At 46.1% G+C, this 17,926-nt stretch overlaps 1 protein-coding gene across 1 annotated transcript in view; it reads right to left on the bottom strand.

Moving 5' to 3' along the window:
• The window catches only part of LOC310690351 (collagen alpha-4(VI) chain-like), a 95,717-nt gene that overhangs the window by 22,259 nt on the left and 55,532 nt on the right, over window positions 1-17,926 (bottom strand). The window contains exons 22-29 of the mRNA XM_083469110.1: window positions 17,195-17,230; window positions 12,060-12,122; window positions 11,753-11,815; window positions 10,471-10,533; window positions 8,564-8,626; window positions 6,198-6,248; window positions 3,115-3,150; window positions 1,945-2,007 (exon numbers count right to left, since the gene is read on the bottom strand). Of these exons, the coding sequence (XP_083325236.1) occupies window positions 1,945-2,007; window positions 3,115-3,150; window positions 6,198-6,248; window positions 8,564-8,626; window positions 10,471-10,533; window positions 11,753-11,815; window positions 12,060-12,122; window positions 17,195-17,230 (438 nt within the window). The remainder of the gene's footprint in view (window positions 1-1,944; window positions 2,008-3,114; window positions 3,151-6,197; window positions 6,249-8,563; window positions 8,627-10,470; window positions 10,534-11,752; window positions 11,816-12,059; window positions 12,123-17,194; window positions 17,231-17,926) is intronic.

The raw sequence follows: 17,926 nt of genomic DNA, 5'->3' as shown, positions 1-17,926 counted from the left end.
TTCATTTTTTAGGTTCCTTCCAAAGTCTTGGATAATTTCAGCTCCCTTGAAATGAAATTTCAGGTACCAGTGAAATGCCTTCCTCCCCCCAGTTCTCTGCCTGTGAATAAAGTTAGGCAGCTGTGGATTCAATATTATTTCACATTTTAATATTGCTAAAGATAGCAAATGAGCTTGGAGCCTGCTCCTACTAATTCTTCTTTCTCAAGCAGAGTTTGAAATTCCCATTGTTCTAGGCGCGTTTTGTGACGGGGAATTTCACAAACACAAGCAGTTTCTGAGCTCTGGGTGCAGTACAGCGTTTAAGATTTCAGATTAAAATTGCCACTGTTACTCGGAAGTAAATCCCAACCAAGTTCAATGGGGCTTCCTCCCAAGTAAAACGTGCATGGATTGGGGACCTGAAAACTTTTGTTTCTTTTCTTTTAAACCCAACATGTTTTGCTTAGGTTTCAGTTGCCTTGTTTAATGTACTTTTAATGTATGATGTGCTTTTAATTTGAAATAAATAATAATAATAATAATAATAATAATAATAATAATAATAATAATTTATTTATGCCCTGCCCATCTGGCTGGGTTTCCGCAGCCACTCTGGGCTGCTTCCAACCAAATATCAAAAACAATACAGCATCAGACATTAAAAACTTCCCTAAACAGGGCCGCCTTCAGTTGTCTTTTAAAAGTAAAATAGTTGTTTATTGCCTTGACATCTGCTGGGAGGAATTTCCACAGGGCAGGTGCCATTACTGAGAAGGCCCTCTGCCTGGTTCCCTGTAACCTCACTTCTCACAGCAAGGGAACTGCTAGAAGGCCCTCGGTGCTGGACCTCATTGTCCGGGCAGAATAATGGGGGGGGGGAGACACTCCTTCAGGTATACTGGACTGAGGCCGTTTAGGGCTTTAAAGGTCAGCACCAACACTTTGCATTGTGCTCAGAAACGTACTGGGAGCTAATGAAGAAATATACTAGTCAGTTAGATACGATGGTTTAAAGAGTGCATGTTAAAGGGTTATCTACCTCAGATGCTTAAAATCAAAACAAATTTTGGAATGGGATCACTGAAGGACCCTTAAGTCTTAGGTTTGAAAATTGGACACTCACTCTGTGTTGCATTTGATGCTGAAGATCTACTAGTGAAACCCCTAGACACATTCATTTTGAATATTGCAATGCTGTGGCAATATTCAAAATGAATGTGTGTGTGTGTACATAGCCAGATTGGCGGGGTATAAATAAATTATTATTATTATTATTATGACAAACATAAATAAATAAAGAGTAAACATCTGTTATAAATCACCACTTAAATGATGTGCGGTGCACAGAAACATTTCGTTTTTCTTTTTCAGTGCCCTCGAAATGTTGAATAAGTCCAGAGAATATTCAGCAAATTCCCACAGAAAGGGGTGGGGATTTTGAGTGACCATTTTCACACAGCTCTGAGGCATTATTAAAGGGGACCCCTGACCATTAGGTCCAGTCGTGGCCGACTCTGGGGTTGCGGCGCTCATCTCGCTTTATTGGCCGCCGGAGCCAGCATACAGCTTCCAGGTCATGTGGCCAGCATGACTAAGCCATTTCTGGCAAACCAGAGCAGCGCATGGAAATGCCGTTTACCTTCCCGCTGCAGCGGTACCTATTTATCTACTTGCACTTTGATGTGCTTTCGAACTGCTAGGTTGGCAGGAGCAGGGACCAAGCAATGGGAGCTCACCCCGTCGTGGGGATTCAAACCGCCGACCTTCTGATCAGCAAGTCCTAGGCTCTGTGGTTTAACCCACAGCGCCACCCGCGAGGCATTATTAGACTGTCACAAATTGTGGCAACTGGATTCTAGCGTGAGGCATCTGAAAGAAACCATTAGGAGTTTTAAGAACCGTTATAAAGAGAACTCTCCTTTCTCACATATCAAACCGCTTAGGATCATTTATCATCCTCACCCGTTGTCCCCTAATTCCTTTGGCGCCTTTATCTCCAGGAATGCCTGGATCTCCATCTTCACCCTAGAAAGGAATCAGAAGTAGAGTTTTGCAGCTAAGAACTCCTGTTTGGATTGCTTATCCTTTCCTTGCATGAAAAGAAAGTTAATTTGGATCGAAGCCATGGTGTGTGGCGTGCCTGTGTCCTTTTATGGCAGCCCTAGTCCAACGGGTTGCCCATAACCTCATTTTCCTTCCTGAGGAAAACCCAAAGCAGCAAACAGAGAATGGAAAAACTTTATTGATACTGAATATGTTAATTATGCTGGTATTTTGTCCTAATTATGAGAATAATCAATATAACAAAACTTAGCAACTATCGCAATATTCCAAAGCAACATTCGTGTCTAAACAATAATCCATTCAATTGTATTAAATACGTAAGGATTAATTCAACAACAAGGGCCCTCTTTCTGGCCAGGGTGTCACCACCCCAAGTCTAGCTTAATGTGTCCAAAGATCAGAGCTGCTTCTTCACTAGAAGGTTTTATACCAGTGGGGAGTGCATTATCCTGTCACAGTCCCAGAGTTGCTATGTGCTGAAGAGGAGAAAAAGGGTATGCGTTTAGCCACTTTGTGGCTTCCAAACTGGACCAAGGCTGTGGTGCAAGGTCAAAGTGTTAGGACTCCCCCTGCCCCGAACCATGGCTCCAATCCACACATCTAGTTAAAGACTATGAAAATAAGAAACATAGCACTCAAAAGGTAAAGGACACCTGGACGGTTAAGTCCATTCAAAGGCGACTCTGGGGTTGCGGCGCTCATCTCACTTTCAGGCCAAGGGAGCTGGCGTTTGTCCACAGACATCTTTCCGGGTCATGTGGCCAGCATGACTAAACTACTACTGGCACAATGGAACACCTTGACGGAAACCACAGCGCACGGAAACGCCGTTTAGCTTCCCGCTGCAGTGGTATCTATTTATCTACTTGCACTGGCGTGCTTTCAAACTGCTAGGTTGGCAGGAGCTGGGACAGAGCAACAGGAGCTCACTCTGTTGTGGGGATTCGAACCACCGACCTTCTGACTGGCAAGCCCAAGAGGAACGGTGGTTTAGACCACAGCGCTACCCGCATCAAAACAACCCATACAGGAAACATAAATGAGTCACTGTAGGAGTATAAGCAATACCTGCAGTCCAGGGTTTCCAGGAAATCCAGGCTGCCCCTGGAATTAAAGAAACAGAAACAAAACTTTGATCTCATGTGACTTCCTTGCTGGCCGTTTCACAATCTTTCCTTTGCTGTTGCTTTAAAAAGAATTGTTCTATTTTCTTTTCTTTTAGATTAAACACATTTGCAATTTTGTATCTGTATTGGAGTGTGTGTTGTATTGCTTTACATGTGCAACTATTTTAACTGTTTATAAATGCAAATGCAACTATATATGTTAAATAAGTTTTACTGAAATGAATGGGCCATACATAGGCATATTCATTCATTTCAATGGGTATACTCTGAGTAAAGCCAAGTTGAATGTGTCATCAAATGTGTCTGGTGTCATATCCCAGGCAGCTTTTCTTACATCTCATGGCCACTCCAACAGTACTGCAGTTATCTGCTTCATTAAAAAGTTAATCATCATCTTAAGAAACCTGATCTGCTGGTACTGTATAGTGAGCAAGGCTCCTCTCTTCCTCCATATGATCCTAAATCTCTTCCTCCATATGATACAAAAATGTCACAGGCTATGACATTACACCAGTCGCCCAGGTGAGCTACTCTGGCATCAAAGGAGAGGTAGAATAATGCAATAATGGAGGTGCAAATTAGTGCACTGTCAAGTGTGGAGGGGGTTGCAGGGAGGTTGCCCTGGGCACAAAATTTGTTGGGGTCGCACAATTTCAGCACCCAGTGCTGCCTCAGTACAGCTAAGTGCTTCCGGCACTGGGCTCTGTTGAAAATAGCTTCTCCATGCAAAACAGGAAATGACCTCGCCAGACAACAGAACAACTCTTCTTATCTCTATGGCTGCGATCTCTTGGGTAACACAGGTGCTTTAGGCAGTTGAATGCACATGCATACACTGTCTGTTCCCTTCCTTTCCTCCCTCCCACCCAGCCCCTATGAGCAGCCCCGGGCACTGCCAACCCACGCTATGCCACTGATGCAGCATCAGGAAGCAAGTTAAAGAAAGACCAGGAGAGTGAATCCTGAGCTGGTCACAATAAAGCCCGTAGGATCCATTCACCCTGCCAAAGCATCCTTCCACATTCCACCAGAAGGACGGACTTTCCATGTAATTAGTCCTTATACATCTCCCTCTGTAGTTTTTGGACAACTGTCAGGCTCCAGAATACTATACTTGATATAGGAAATATTGTCGTGCTTATTTCCCAATCACAACTATTTATCATGCATCGGAAGTGTTGAGTGTTGCATTCCATTCCACTAGAAAAAATTGGCAGGCAAATATCCAGATATCCAGGTAATGCAACAAAACAAACATTTATACTGGCTTTTAATGTTGGTTTTGAATGGAATCTATTTTGTTATATGATCTCAGCAACATGGGTCCCTTGTCAGTTATGGAATGGGTTGCGCTTGTGGCGTTGTGCTGTCCACAATCAACAATGGAACGTTACCAAAGTGCTCTGCCTCACTCTCCTCCAAAGGAGGCCTCTTGGCACTTTGGTTCATAAAGCTTCACTCCGCATGTGACTAGGCAAAGCCAGGACATGAGCCAGCATAACAAAGGAAGCAAACTGTGCTACGAATTAGCTGCCCTTCCTTCTGAGAATGGGGCGATTTAGGGCTCTGCGAGTGATGTGCACGCATTGGGCCCTGAGCGCTGTCTCAAAGGCCAGAAAGCAAGGCATTGGGCTTTGGGGAGGAGGCATGAGGCTCTGGTAGGATCCTAGAGCCCTCCCACCTCCTTCCCAAAGCCTACTTAGCACTTTCCCAGCAGGCGGGAGAGCTCCAGGATTTTGACCTCGCACAGGGCACCAAATCCATCACTGAGCTGGGCATACCAAAGCATAACGACTTGAATGTAAGCGCTGCTTTGTTCTGCTCCTGACCCTTTTGGCACACAGTCACTACAAGCACGCTTCTCTGATCCCTACCAGTAAATTAATAAGCATTCCTGTATTAACAAAGATTAGGATTCCCACACCCAAGCAGGCAAACAGACCCAAGATTTTGGAAACTGCTCACAGTGGTGACATACATCCATGTATGGGTGCAAGTGTGATCAGGGGCACAGACTGGCTGGCAAGCATGGGCTGTGTTTTCAAAACAAAATGAGAATGGTTACATCCCCAATGTGTGCTTTAGCTCGGCCGGTAGAGCACGGGACTCTTAATCTCAGGGTTGTGGGTTTAAGACCCACATTGGGCAAAAGATTCCTGCATTGCAGAACCAGGTGATCTTTGTGGCCCCTTCCAAGTCTACAATTCAATGATTCTATGAGTCTATTCAACAGTGCTCAATAAATCCATATAATATTGGAGGCACAATCCACCAGGAACATCTGCACAAGCCCAACGGCAACGAAATAATAATAATAATAATAAATTTTATTTATATCCCACCCTCCCCAGCCGAAGCCGGGCTCAGGGCGGCTAACAAAAATAAAACAGTATAAAAGTATAACATAAACAACACTCTAAAATCATTCATTGTAAAATTAATTAATTCAGGCCACTGGCAACCATTGGGCCAGAGCTCCGCGAAGATTGCCGAGGGAGGGAGTCAGGCTGTGCCCTGGCCAAAGGCCTGGTGGAACAGCTCTGTCTTGCAGGCCCTGCGGAAAGATGTCAAGTCCCGCAGGGCCCTGGTCTCTTGTGACAGAGTGTTCCACCAGATCGGAGCCACAGCCGAAAAAGCCCTGGCTCTAGTTGAGGCCAGCCTAACTTCTCTGTGGCCTGGGACCTTCAAGATGTTTTTATTTGAAGACCGTAAGTTTCTCTGTGGGGCATACCAGGAGAAATCTGTGCAAGGGCACTCTCGTTTTCTTTTAATGAGGTTTCCATAAGAGACATCCTAAAAGATTGCACTGCCTGCTGTTAGTGGTTGTCACTGTATAGCAGGGATGGTGAAGCTGTTACCCTACAGATGTTGCTGGACTCTAACTTGCATGAACCCCAGCCAGTACAGCTAATGTGCAAGGATTATGGGAGTTTAGTCCAAAAATATTTGTAGGGCCACACGTTCCCCACCCCTGCTGAAGAGTGATAGTTCACTGCGACCGAAACTTCACAGCGTGGCTCTCACCTTTGCTCCTTTTTGTCCTTGTATACCATAGCCATTGTCACCATCTAGCCCCTGCAAGGAATGGAAAAATCAAAAGAATGTTTTTTAAAAGACTTTTAGGGCTGGCCCTACCATTAGACAGAGTGAGGATTGCATTCAGCTAAGTTCTATTCAAAGTAGACCGGACGAAACAAATCGGCCTGGGCATATACCTGCTATATACCTGTTATATACCTGCTGGGATTGAAAGGCATATGAGCCTCACCTGAATCTCATTTAACTCTTTGGGGAGGAATTAGCATCAGACATCATGTGCATGGAAGTTGCCAAATCAATTAACCAACTAGGGTTAATGTTAATAGCACCAGTTTTCCTATAACTTGATATTGCTGGGTAGTTCTGAAAATGCAAAAGCATTTTTAGTTTCATTTCTGTTGCCACCCTGGAACTTTTCTTTCTTAGTGCCCCCTTGTTTTGTACGATTCCTTCCAAATGAAGAAAAACAACTTTTCTGCTTGTATATGTTGATAATATAATTTTGGTTACTGGGGACAAACAAGATTGTACAAAAACAAGTCCTGACTGTGACAAAAATGACCTGTGTGCTTGCTTGCTTGATTAACAGCTGCTGGGAATTTCAAGGTCCCTGCTCTCTCTTCTTATGGTCTTTGTACTGGACCGGGAGACTCCAATAGAGAGCATTCCATGTCAAGAAGGAGGGCAAGTGGGCACTCTATCAAATGACAGGACAGGAGCTACATGGAGCAGGGGCTTTTCACTGGTGGTGCCCATTGTATGCCTCACTCTTCCCAGACCTGCTCTCTTTTGGCCAGTATTTTGGATCTTTATAGGAAGGCTTTGGAAGAACAGGTTGACAAGTCTTATCAGTCACTGATGTATAAGCGGATTTTATTTGCTGCTATTCTGGGCTTCTGGTCCACCAGGGTTTACACCAGTGTAATAGAGTTGGCCAGGATGCCGGAAGGGAAACAATTTACAAGCTTTCTCCATTATCTGCACAGCAGGGGGTGTTCAGTTAACAGTGCTAAGGCTGAGCTGAAGCGTTTCCTGCTGGTTACCTGCTTTCAGCAAGAGGGGTCGCTGCTTGGTACAACCCAGTTGGTTATCTGTCAGATTCTAGAGCTCCCTATTGGTGGCTCTTAGGTAATTCACAAAATACAGAGTCCATTCATAAAACACATAAAGCATAAAGAAGTAACATAAATCTCAATTGCTGCATATTGGGTGTATATTTCAGCGGTTGAACCTACAGGTTTATGGCCATGCTGTAGTGTAGTGCTTATGCAACTGTGAATAAAAAGTGGCTGGGCTCATCGTCCCGGGGTTTGGGGGGGAGGTGACAAAACTGATTTCCAATAAGTGCCCCCCTTTATTTCCATAACAAGTCCTTGAGTCTGTACTCTGAATAGTGACACCAGGGACCTAGAAGGTGCAGGGCTTGTCAGTCCAACCCCTGCACAGTCTCATCAGGGCTGACCTTAAGGCAAGTGGAGCAATTTGGCCAAATTGGGCCCTGCGTGCCGCTCCTAAGGGCAATCTAGATGGATTTTATTTATATCTATAAGATTTTGCAGACTTTGGCTGTGAACTGGGGCCCTACAAAAACAAATTCAAGTTGCGCCCCACTGCTTCAAATTTGGCCCCACTGGATAGCCCTAAGTCTCATAGTTTCTGGGCCTGAGTTGCCCTGACCTTGCATGAAGTCTTGGGTTTACAATTTTGGGAGAGGGGAGACTGTGGCACTGGGGAGAGATCAAGCTGGTGAGGCCCCCTAGATTCAGAGGACTGAGTTGCCCTGCCCTCGCATGAAGTCTTGGGTTTGCAATTTTGGGAGAGGGGAGACTGCCCACTGGGGAGCGGGCAGACTGGCAAGGCCCCCTAGATTTAGAGGCCCCAGGCTTCAGCCTATACATAAATCCAGCACAGCTGAGAAGAAATGACTGGCATCTTGGCAAGAAACCCACAAACTGTATCCTTGGCACATCTTCTACAGGACAAGTTACTTGTTGCGGTTTTACTCTTGTGAACCATTGTGCCAAATCTGGCAGCAATATCTTAAGAAGTGTCCAAATTGGTGCAGTTTAGAATGTTTCGGTCTGCCATCTGGATTCAAGATGGCGGCTGATGGATTTTTTTTTTAAAAAAGCTCCTCCATCTTGGGAACCGTCGTGCCATGTTTGCCAGTGATATCTCAAGAGGTTTCCAGATGCGTAGGGAACAGACAGAAAGATGGACAGACACACGATTTTCCAGTAGACGAAGAAAAAGGATGAAGGAAAATCAAATGGAGCAACCGTTCTTTTTCAGAGGCGGAGAGAAATTCAGTCACAAACGTCAAGACTCAGAATCAGAAAGGCAAAACTCACCGTCAAGCCTCTTGGTCCAGGTAGCCCCTGTAGGCCTTTTTCTCCAAGATCACCATGTTCTCCCTTTCACACAGTACAAAACAGAGATTAACCATTAAATACGGACCAATAGTACAGACCAATTTTATTGTTTTGGTGTCTATAGTCTTGCTCTCAATGAGGCAGCAAACTCAGGGCTGTCTGTACTGCCACAGACTGAAAGTGGGGGGCTTCCATAATGGATAACTCCTCCAGACAAAATAATCCCCTTTACATAGAAAACTAGATTTCAGACAGAAGGCTTCTAGCTTAACCTTCTCCCTGACAGACTGCTGATTATATGTAACCCTGGTTACCATTAGAGTTGATGAAGCTTTGGGTGAAATGTTCAGACATGTGTGAAGGGGCATGTTAGCACCTCATCCTAGTACCCACCTATAGAAAAACTAAGCCTCAGGTTTCCCCATGAGGAAAACGCCAGGCCAGAGAAGTCTATGGAACTTATTTAGGGTTGCCACATTTCAAGTAATAGAAATCTGGACACATTTTTTTTGGGGGGGGGGAATCGCCCCAAAGGTTGTTGAGCTTCCTGGTTCTGTTTGGAAAACCCCAGACATTTTGCTGATTTTTCAAAATTTTCCCCTGTGTACTAATTTTACTGTTTGGCATCCCAGGAAAAACTGGACATATGGCAACCCTAACTTATTTTAGATGGCAGATGGTACCAAATAATAGACTATCTGTAAGAGTTATTTTATTTTATTTTAAAATACCACCCCCCCATGTTAGATATGGATGATCACCATCATGAACTCCACAACTCGGCGAGCCATTTGAAGTAAAGATAGCAACCAACAGCTTTTTCATTCCAGAGAATTTTAGTGAGTTTGAGCAGGGGACTGAACAGGGTGGGAGGCAGGGAGGTAAACAGTAGGTGCCACCAATGCCAGGCAAAAGCCAACAGAGTGGCAGCACACACACACACACACACACACACACACACACACACGTCCTCTTCTGCTAATCTTAGGAGAAGATGGCAGCCCTTTTAAGTATTCTGACCTTCTCCCAAGTCATTTAAGGCAGGGGTTGCCAGCCTGGCACACACGGGCACAAGGGTGCCCACCCATGCCAGTGTGGTGTGGTGGTGACTTTTTTCTTTCATTCATTCATTAAGCCTTTATTGGCATAACAGGGAGCTTTCCCATACTGTTCTGTGTTACTGTTTCTTTTTCTGCTCTGACATTTTGCGTCATACAATGCTCCCAATGCCAGCATGGTTAAGAGTGGTGGACTCGTAATCTGGTGAACCAAGTTCGCTTCCCTGCTCCTCCACATGCAGCTGCTGGGTGATCTTGGGCTAGTCACACTTCTCTGAAGTCTCTCAGCCTCACTCACCTCACAGAGTGTTTGTTGTGGGGTAGGAAGGGAAAGAAGATTGTTAGCTGCTTTGAGACTCCTTAAAGGGAGTGGAAGGCGGGGTATCAAATCCAAACACCTCCTCCTCCTCCTCCTCCTTCTTCCTAACAGCCACCGTTTTGTGATATGCCACACATCCCACGGTGGCCATTTTGTGACTGGGGCCCACGGAATTTTCTCAAAATTCCATATGTGCCCACCAGCCCCCAAAAGTTAACAGCCCCTGATTTAGGCCATTCAGCAAGGGGTTAACTAGTGCTTTGAACTGCAAGACAAATAGGCGGCAGCCAGTCAAGTCCATACAAAAGTGGACTCGCATGTTCCAAAGGACCAGCTCCAGATACATTTTGTACCGAGTATAAAAGTACAAAAATATTTACAGCCCTGCTCAGTTGCTACATAGAGCTGTTCTTTATACTGGACAAAACGAAGGCTGCGTTTTACTTCGGAAGAAACGTGTTCAGACACTTTGTCGAAACACAAAAGGTACTGTTGAAACCAGTTCTTACCTTTTGACCTCTAGGTCCTTCTTTCCCTATGGAGCCAGGCGTGCCATCGATTCCTTGACTACCCTCCAATCAGAAACACATATCGAAAGTCACATTAAGAAAACCACAGCAATCATTGACAGCCAGTTAAATAGCTTTTGTGCTTTCTCTATAATCCCATCCAGGTTTCAGCAGTCCTGAATGACGTCTGTTCAACTATTACGGAAGAAAGGGCAGACATAGAATCATAGAACTGTAGACATATATACACTAAAGGCATTTATTTCTTTTTAAAGCGTCAGTCCGCATCTTATGATAGAATGCAGCTGGACAGGTGAATAGGCAACGTGAGGCCCCAAAGTTGTATTTGGAGGGATTTTACTTGTTCAGAGAAAGTAGCAGTGAGAAAGTCATTTCAGAGGAAAGCTTTGACATGACTCAGAAGTCTGGATGGAGGAAAGGGGAACACTAGGAACAGGGATTTCTGCAATTGACCCTAGAAGCAGCTTGCAAATTTAAACACGCATTGGCTGAAATGCACATATAAATCATTGGAAGCCGCCCAGAGTGGGAGGGGCAGCCCAGTCAGTTGGGCATCATCCTCAATGAACACAAGCAAAATTCAGGCTCAAAAGCACTCTGCATACTTTTGCATAGATCAAAATTAAAAACCCATGATATAGTGCATAACCCAAGTCAGGATGCTCTACTACAGTTGTAAAGTGTAGACTACAAAACCCGTGACTAGGAACAAAATACTTGTGCACAGAAATATCTGGGGGATGTATAAGAGGCGAGAGGCCTTCGCTTGGGGCCCACACGGTCTCGTCTTCTCCATGCTGAAATTAGGCTTGCAAGAAGCCCTCGCTTGAAGCCAACAGCAGAATAGGTAGTTGTTAAGTTGTGGGTGAACATATCAGACAGCACAGCGAGTCTTCAAACAGCTCTTCTTTATTCAGAGGCCAGAACAGAACTTACCTGAAGAGCTCAGTCAGCCTGCTTATATAGAGCTCCAGTACAATGTTACTGTAGCAACTTTCTAAAACTATCCAATCACTGAATGTCACTTTCGATCCTTCATTTGCAAACAAACTATCCAATCACTGAACGTCACTTTCGATCCTTCATTCGCATAACTATCTACGGTATCCCCCTGCTGGCCCAGGGTGAGAACTTCAGTACATAACAGTAGTGGTGTGCGATTAGTTATGTCTGTGGTGCCCGCAACAGTTTCTCCATTTTACAAATGTTCCCATGGACTTAAAAAGACTGGCAAAGTAAGACATATCATTTTAAGACATACTTGGGGTCCTGGAAAGCCTTGGGGTCCTCGAGGTCCAGGTATTCCGCGTAAACCTGGTGTACCCTGAGTGACACAGGAGACAAAGGAATACAATAGGTTTTTGATGCATGTTGACCAAGCCCCAGACGCAGCCTTATTTTAGTGGCTCTGGCCTGTTGATGCAACCGCTTCAATGCACGATGGCTACTGGAAACAAATCCTACCTGTTTCGATTCACAACCTGCAGAGTCAGTCATTACAATATAAAGAATTCAGCTCTGACAAGACACCCCTCTAAGCACGGCAACAGAACACAAATTTATATTACCTGGTTTCCTTGTAGCCCCATTTCACCAGGAAGACCTGGATCGCCTTCATTTCCTTTTAGGCCCTGTCAAAAAGAGAAGAGAAAAGTACTAAAGGAGACTCGCCTTTCTGACCTGCAGCATTCTGTCGGAGTGAATGAAATTCAATTTCTGCCCTGATATTAACTAACAGAAACTTGATCTCGTGCACAGTCAACCACAACCTCGACAACAAAACAGCAACAACATGCCACTATTGAAAACTATATTGTTTAGACAGTATTGTTTTGCAGTATGAGTTTTTGTTATTTTTTTGAAGTTTTTATGGATGCTGTAATGGGTTTGAGTTACTCGTGCGTAAACTGCCGCCGTTCTAGGCTTAATTGCCTTGGTTAAACCGTTCTGACTGCACAGCCCATCTCAGCGTGGCTGCCTCAGTCGCTAGCAGAATCTGTCTGTGGGCGTTTCTTAAACCTTTTCCAGCATAGAAGCTGTCTGACTCCCAGTCGCCTCCTCCTCTCACTGCGCGGGAGTCTTCTGCGCAGGGAGGGTGTGGATAGTGGAGGACCTGTGCTCTCCTCACTGATGTCCAGAGAAGAATCCCAGAGCTCTCCCTCCGCTTCCTCCATTTGCCCCCCTTTATCCCTGGTGTTGCGCTGATTTCCTTCCTCCTCTACCGAGTTGCTTCTCCCCCTGGTGCTGGGTCCTTCGCCTGCAGAATCTGGGAGCCTCCCCTTCGCCTCTCGCTCTGATGTCAGTTCCCTGACAGATACTTTGGTTTATTTTACTCTTATATGTTGTATCCTGAATTGTTATATTTTGACTAAAGTTGATAATTATAAATATGTCCATAAATAAGTACTTGTCTCCTCCGCAGAGTTGGTGGCCCCAGCTGACTCATGTGTGGTGGCATTGCTACCATCCATTGCTGCCATTTTAACTTCCCAAAGTGTCCCCAACGAAGCACCACTCCTAGGCATTGTGGGAAAACTAAATGGCGGATCCAAAGTGCATGGCCTGGAGAGATGAGGACAGGTGTTAACAAACCTGGGGGACTAGGGCTGCCCAACCATGAAGGGTGCCAGGCTTAACAGATGATGGGCCCTCTATTGCTAAAAGAGTGTTCATACGTTCATCATGGCTTGAGCATTAGGGATGTGAATGAAGGTAGTTAAGTATCATGGAGAAGGATGCAGCCGACCCCCTTGGTCTAATTTTTCCTTTAAGAAAAAGAGATGGAAAAAGCAAAGCAAACAGACCCATAATTACCACGCTTTCGAAACATCAGGTAGTTCAAGTGGCGCTTTTTGCCTGAATCCCTGGAGCAAAAATGATGGGAGCTGTTTCCAAAGCTTTAGTTTGGTGACAAAAGAGAAATTACCAGGAGGAGCTGTAATCCGAGAAAACATTTATTGACACCTAAGGCAATCATTAACCGGCATGGGGTTTGTAAGGAAATAAAGAAAGCACTGCTGAGTAATGCTCAACTTTGGACAGAAAAGCGGTCTGCTGTGACAATTTAAACGTGTGTTTGTGGCAGGATGGGGAGAAGTAAATTCAGATAAAAGCCAAAGCCTGCAGGGCCCTCTACGGCTCCAAAGTAAAATTGACACAGCAAAGAAAACATCTTACAAAGAAGCTGCTGTTGTAAAGTTGGCAGAAGCAGGTGTGTAAGAGATGTGTAAACTTTGGGCAAGCGACATTTCATTTTGAGGCCAAACTACCTTCATCCCACTGCGAAAATGAAGAACGTAAGATGAGTCTGGCTGGAGCAGACCCAATGATTATTCAGTCTAGCATTCCATTTCAAACAGGGACCAGCCAAAAGGCCCAGCAAACCTGTAAGCGTAGCTTAAAAGCAATAGAGCTTAGGAAGAGAGGGATTTGTTTTATTTTTGTCAATGTCACCTGCATTCATTCATCTTTTACACCCCATTTCCACATCGTTCTGCAAAAGCATTTTAGGTCATTTTACCCTAAAACTGTACTGGTTTTCCCACTAGTGATGTATGGAAGTGAGAGCTGAACCATAAAGAAGGCTGATCGCTGAAGAATTGATGCTTTTGAATTATGGTGCTGGAAGAGACTCTTGAGAGTCCCATGGACTGTAAAGAAGATCAAACCTCTCCATTCTGAAGGAAATCAGCCCTGAGTGCTCATTGGAAGGACAGATCGAGAAGCTGGGGCTCCAATACTTTGGCCACCTCATGAGATGAGAAGACTCCCTGGAAAAGACCCTGATGTTGGGAAAGATGGAGGGCACAAGGAGAAGAAGAAGAGTTTGGATTTGATATCCCGCCTTTCACTCCCCTCAGGAGTCTCAAAGCGGCTAACATTCTCCTTTCCCTTCCTCCCCCACAACAAACACTCTGTGAGGTGAGTGGGGCTGAGAGACTTCAAAGAAGTGTGACTGGCCCAAGGTCACCCAGCAGCTGCATGTGGAGGAGCGGAGACGCGAACCCGGTTCCCCAGATTACGAGACTACCGCTCTTAACCACTACACCACACTGGTGTACGACAGAGGACGAGATGGTTGGACAGTGTTCTCGAAGCTACCAGCATGAGTTTGACCAAACTTCGGGAGGCAGTGGAAGACAGGAGTGTCTGGCATGCTTTGGTCCATGGGGTCACAAAGAATCGGACACAACTAAACGACTAAACAACAACACCTTTTCTGGCATATAGGTGTTTCTCTAAAATGCACATTCTTATATGCGTTTTGGTGCATTTGAATCAAGAAACGTATCACAAAAGCAAAAGAAATGCAAAGGCTGAATGATAACTGCCTGCTGATCCACGTAGGCAGACTGGGCAAAACTCCTGAGGAACTGCTAGTCAGTGACAGGCTGTCTTTGGAAGAAAGCAAAAGTTTCAAATGGTGATTTATTCCACTTCATTCAGCCCAAGGAGATCAGGGGGTCTCATAACAGCCCTGCCAAGTACCATATTTTTCGCCCTATAGGACGCACTTTTTCCCCTCCAAAAATGAAGGGGAAATGTGTGTGCGTACTATGGGGCAAATGCAGGCTTTCACTGAAGCCTGGAGAGCGAGAGGGGTTGGTGCCCCACAAGCTCGGGGGACAGCGGGGAGGCGGAGCACCGCCATCCCGCTATTCCCCGACCTGGTTTGGAGGCTGGCGGTGGGGAGAAGCAAGCTTCTCTCCACCGCCAGCCCCACAAGCTCGGGGGACAATGGGGCAAGCCGCTGCCCCACGGAGGCGAGGGAGGCTGTCCCTGAAGGCAGAAGAGGGAGACGGAGTGCTCCGTCTCCCTCTTCTAGCTTGGGGATGGCTGCGGGGGGGAAATAAAAAAAAAATCCTTGATTCCCCCCCCCCCAAATCTAGGTGCGCCGTATGGGCCGGTGCGCCCTATGGGGCGAAAAATACGGTAAGTTAGGCTGAAATGTAGTGAGTGGCTCAAGGCCACCCACCCAGCTTCATGGCTTGTTTGCAAGCAGTGGTGTAGCATCAGTTGCTGGCACCCGGGATGAGCACAATTTTGGTGGGTAGGGGAACGCCAGCCCAGTCCTCACCGGCAACACCGCTGGAGTGACCCCACTCCTATCAGAGCAAAACAGGGCAGCGTTGAGCTGCCTTCCTGCCCATGCAGGGGAGAGCATGGCCGGTCAATGCAGCCCTTGATGAGTGGAGATTAGCACCAGGCCAGGCCATGGTGGGGTCGCCCGATTCATGCCTACTCAAAAATTGTGCACCCTGGGCCACAGCCCCCCGGCACCCTCCCACTCTACGCTCCAGTTTGCAAGAGCTGCTCACATCTACAGTAGTGCCCCGCAAGACGAATGCCTCGCAAGACGTAAAACTCGCTAGACGAAAGAGTTTTACGTTTTGGAGGTGCTTCGCAAAACGAATCTCCTATGGGCTTGCTTCGCAAGACGACAATGTCTTGCGCGTTCCTGCTGGGTTTTTTTCCCTTTCCCCCCTTTTTCCAAGCCGCTTATCCGCTTATCAGCTGATCCGATCAGCAGATAAGCCGCTAAAAGCCGCTAATAGCACTAATAGCGCTAATCCTTCAATGGGCTTGCTTCGCAAGACGAAAAAACTGCTAGACGAAGAGAATCACAGAACGGATTCTTTTCGTCTTGCGAGGCACCACTGTATAGCCAATGCATAGAGGGGGCAGCAGGAGCACCCGATATCCACACACTTCCCAGACCCATCCTTGACATCCACCCAGTGAACCGAATGTTGGCAAATGCTGGTTAGCCTGCTTCAGCTGCATTCGCATAGCATGTGATGTTCGACTCAGCACACAGACACTGGGGAGCAGCATCAGAAGACCTGCGGCCATCAGAGGTTTGCTAGCGGACACTCCTCTTGCTACCCCCGCCATGCATTTGCTATATATAGGGAGGGAGATATTTTGAACAGGTCTACGTTTAAAAAAGGGACGCGGGTGGCATTGTGGGTTAAACCACAGAGCCTAGGACTTGCCGATCAGAAGGTAGGAGGTTCGAATCCCCATGACGGGGTGAATTCCTGTTGCTCGGTCCCTGCTCCTGCCAACCTAGCAGTTCAAAAGCACGTCAAAGTGCAAGTAGACAAATAGGTACCACTCCGGCAGGAAGGTAAACGGCGTTTCCATGCGCTGCTCTGGTTCGCCAGAAGCGGCTTAGTCATGCTGGCCACATGACCCGGAAGCTGTACGCTGGCTCCCTCGGCCAGTAAAGCGAGATGAGCGCCGCAACCCCAGAGTCGGCCATGACTGGACCTAATGGTCAGGGGTCCCTTTACCTTTTACATTTAAAAAAAAATAATGCACGAGCTTAGATGAGGATTTGAGAAATGCTATGAAGCCTAAGCCAGGATTAAGAATTAACCACAAACTCAGATCTTGAAACAGCAGTTTTCAAACTGCTGCATGTTTCAAACTGTGGTCCTTCCAGTCTTCATGATCACTTTCTACTGATCGGTTGGGCCACTAGATTATCAAGAACAATGCCCTTGTTTTCATGAAAGGCACAGCTCTCCTTTCGATATCTAGCTCCGCAAGTCAAGGAAGTTCCAGCTTCAGAACAGGAAGGGAACACAAGTCATCACTCTTCAGAATGGCAATGCCAGTTCCTGCATCGGTTCCAGGAATAAGGGGCAAAAGCTAATAATAATACATTCAGCATTATGTGAGTGCAGTGGCTACTGACCTTTAAGCCAGGGCGACCTCTGCGGCCATTGGGACCCTAAACGAAAGGGGAGGAAACAGCTTTAAAGAATGGCACTTTATATGTCCACTTATACATCATCCAAAAAGAAGAAATGCATTTCCCCACCACCACCAAAAAAGAGGGCAATAAATGACATACATTTGCATTACCATTTGCAAATGCCAAGTTATATGTATCTAACTTTGCAAGCACAGAGTATCACTCATGCAGAAGGATTTTCCTTTTCCTCTCCTTGCCCTGCATACCTGCAAAATCTGCTCTAGAGGGTCTTCCAGCTCCCTGGAGAAGATTTTGAGGGTGCCCAAGGAGCAGGGCGCAGAGGAGAGGAGGGAAAATTCTGTTGCACAAGCAGAAGTCTGATGCACTAACAGAACAGAAGCGCTGGATATGCCCCAGTTACACTGGTGCCCCGCAAGACAAATGCCTCGCAAGACGGAAAACTCGCTAGACGAAAGAGTTTTCTGTTTTGGAGGTGCTTCGCAAAACGAATTTCCTATGGGCTTGCTTCGCAAGACGAAAATGTCTTGTGAGTTCCTGCAGGTTTTTCCCCCCTCCCCCTTTTTCTAAGCCGCTAAGCCGCTTATCAGCTGATCCGATAAGCCGATAAGCCGCTAAAAGCCGCCAAAAGCCGCTAATAGCGCTAATAGCGCTAATCCGCTTATCCGTCAATGGGCTTGCTTCGCAAGACGAAAAAACCGCTAGACGAAGAGA

This window comes from Podarcis liolepis (genome assembly GCF_965112155.1).
Source record: "Podarcis liolepis genome assembly, chromosome: 12".
NCBI lineage: Eukaryota > Metazoa > Chordata > Lepidosauria > Squamata > Lacertidae > Podarcis > Podarcis liolepis.
The sequence above is the reverse complement of the archived record's forward strand: the minus strand, read 5'-3'. Positions and strand labels throughout refer to the sequence as shown.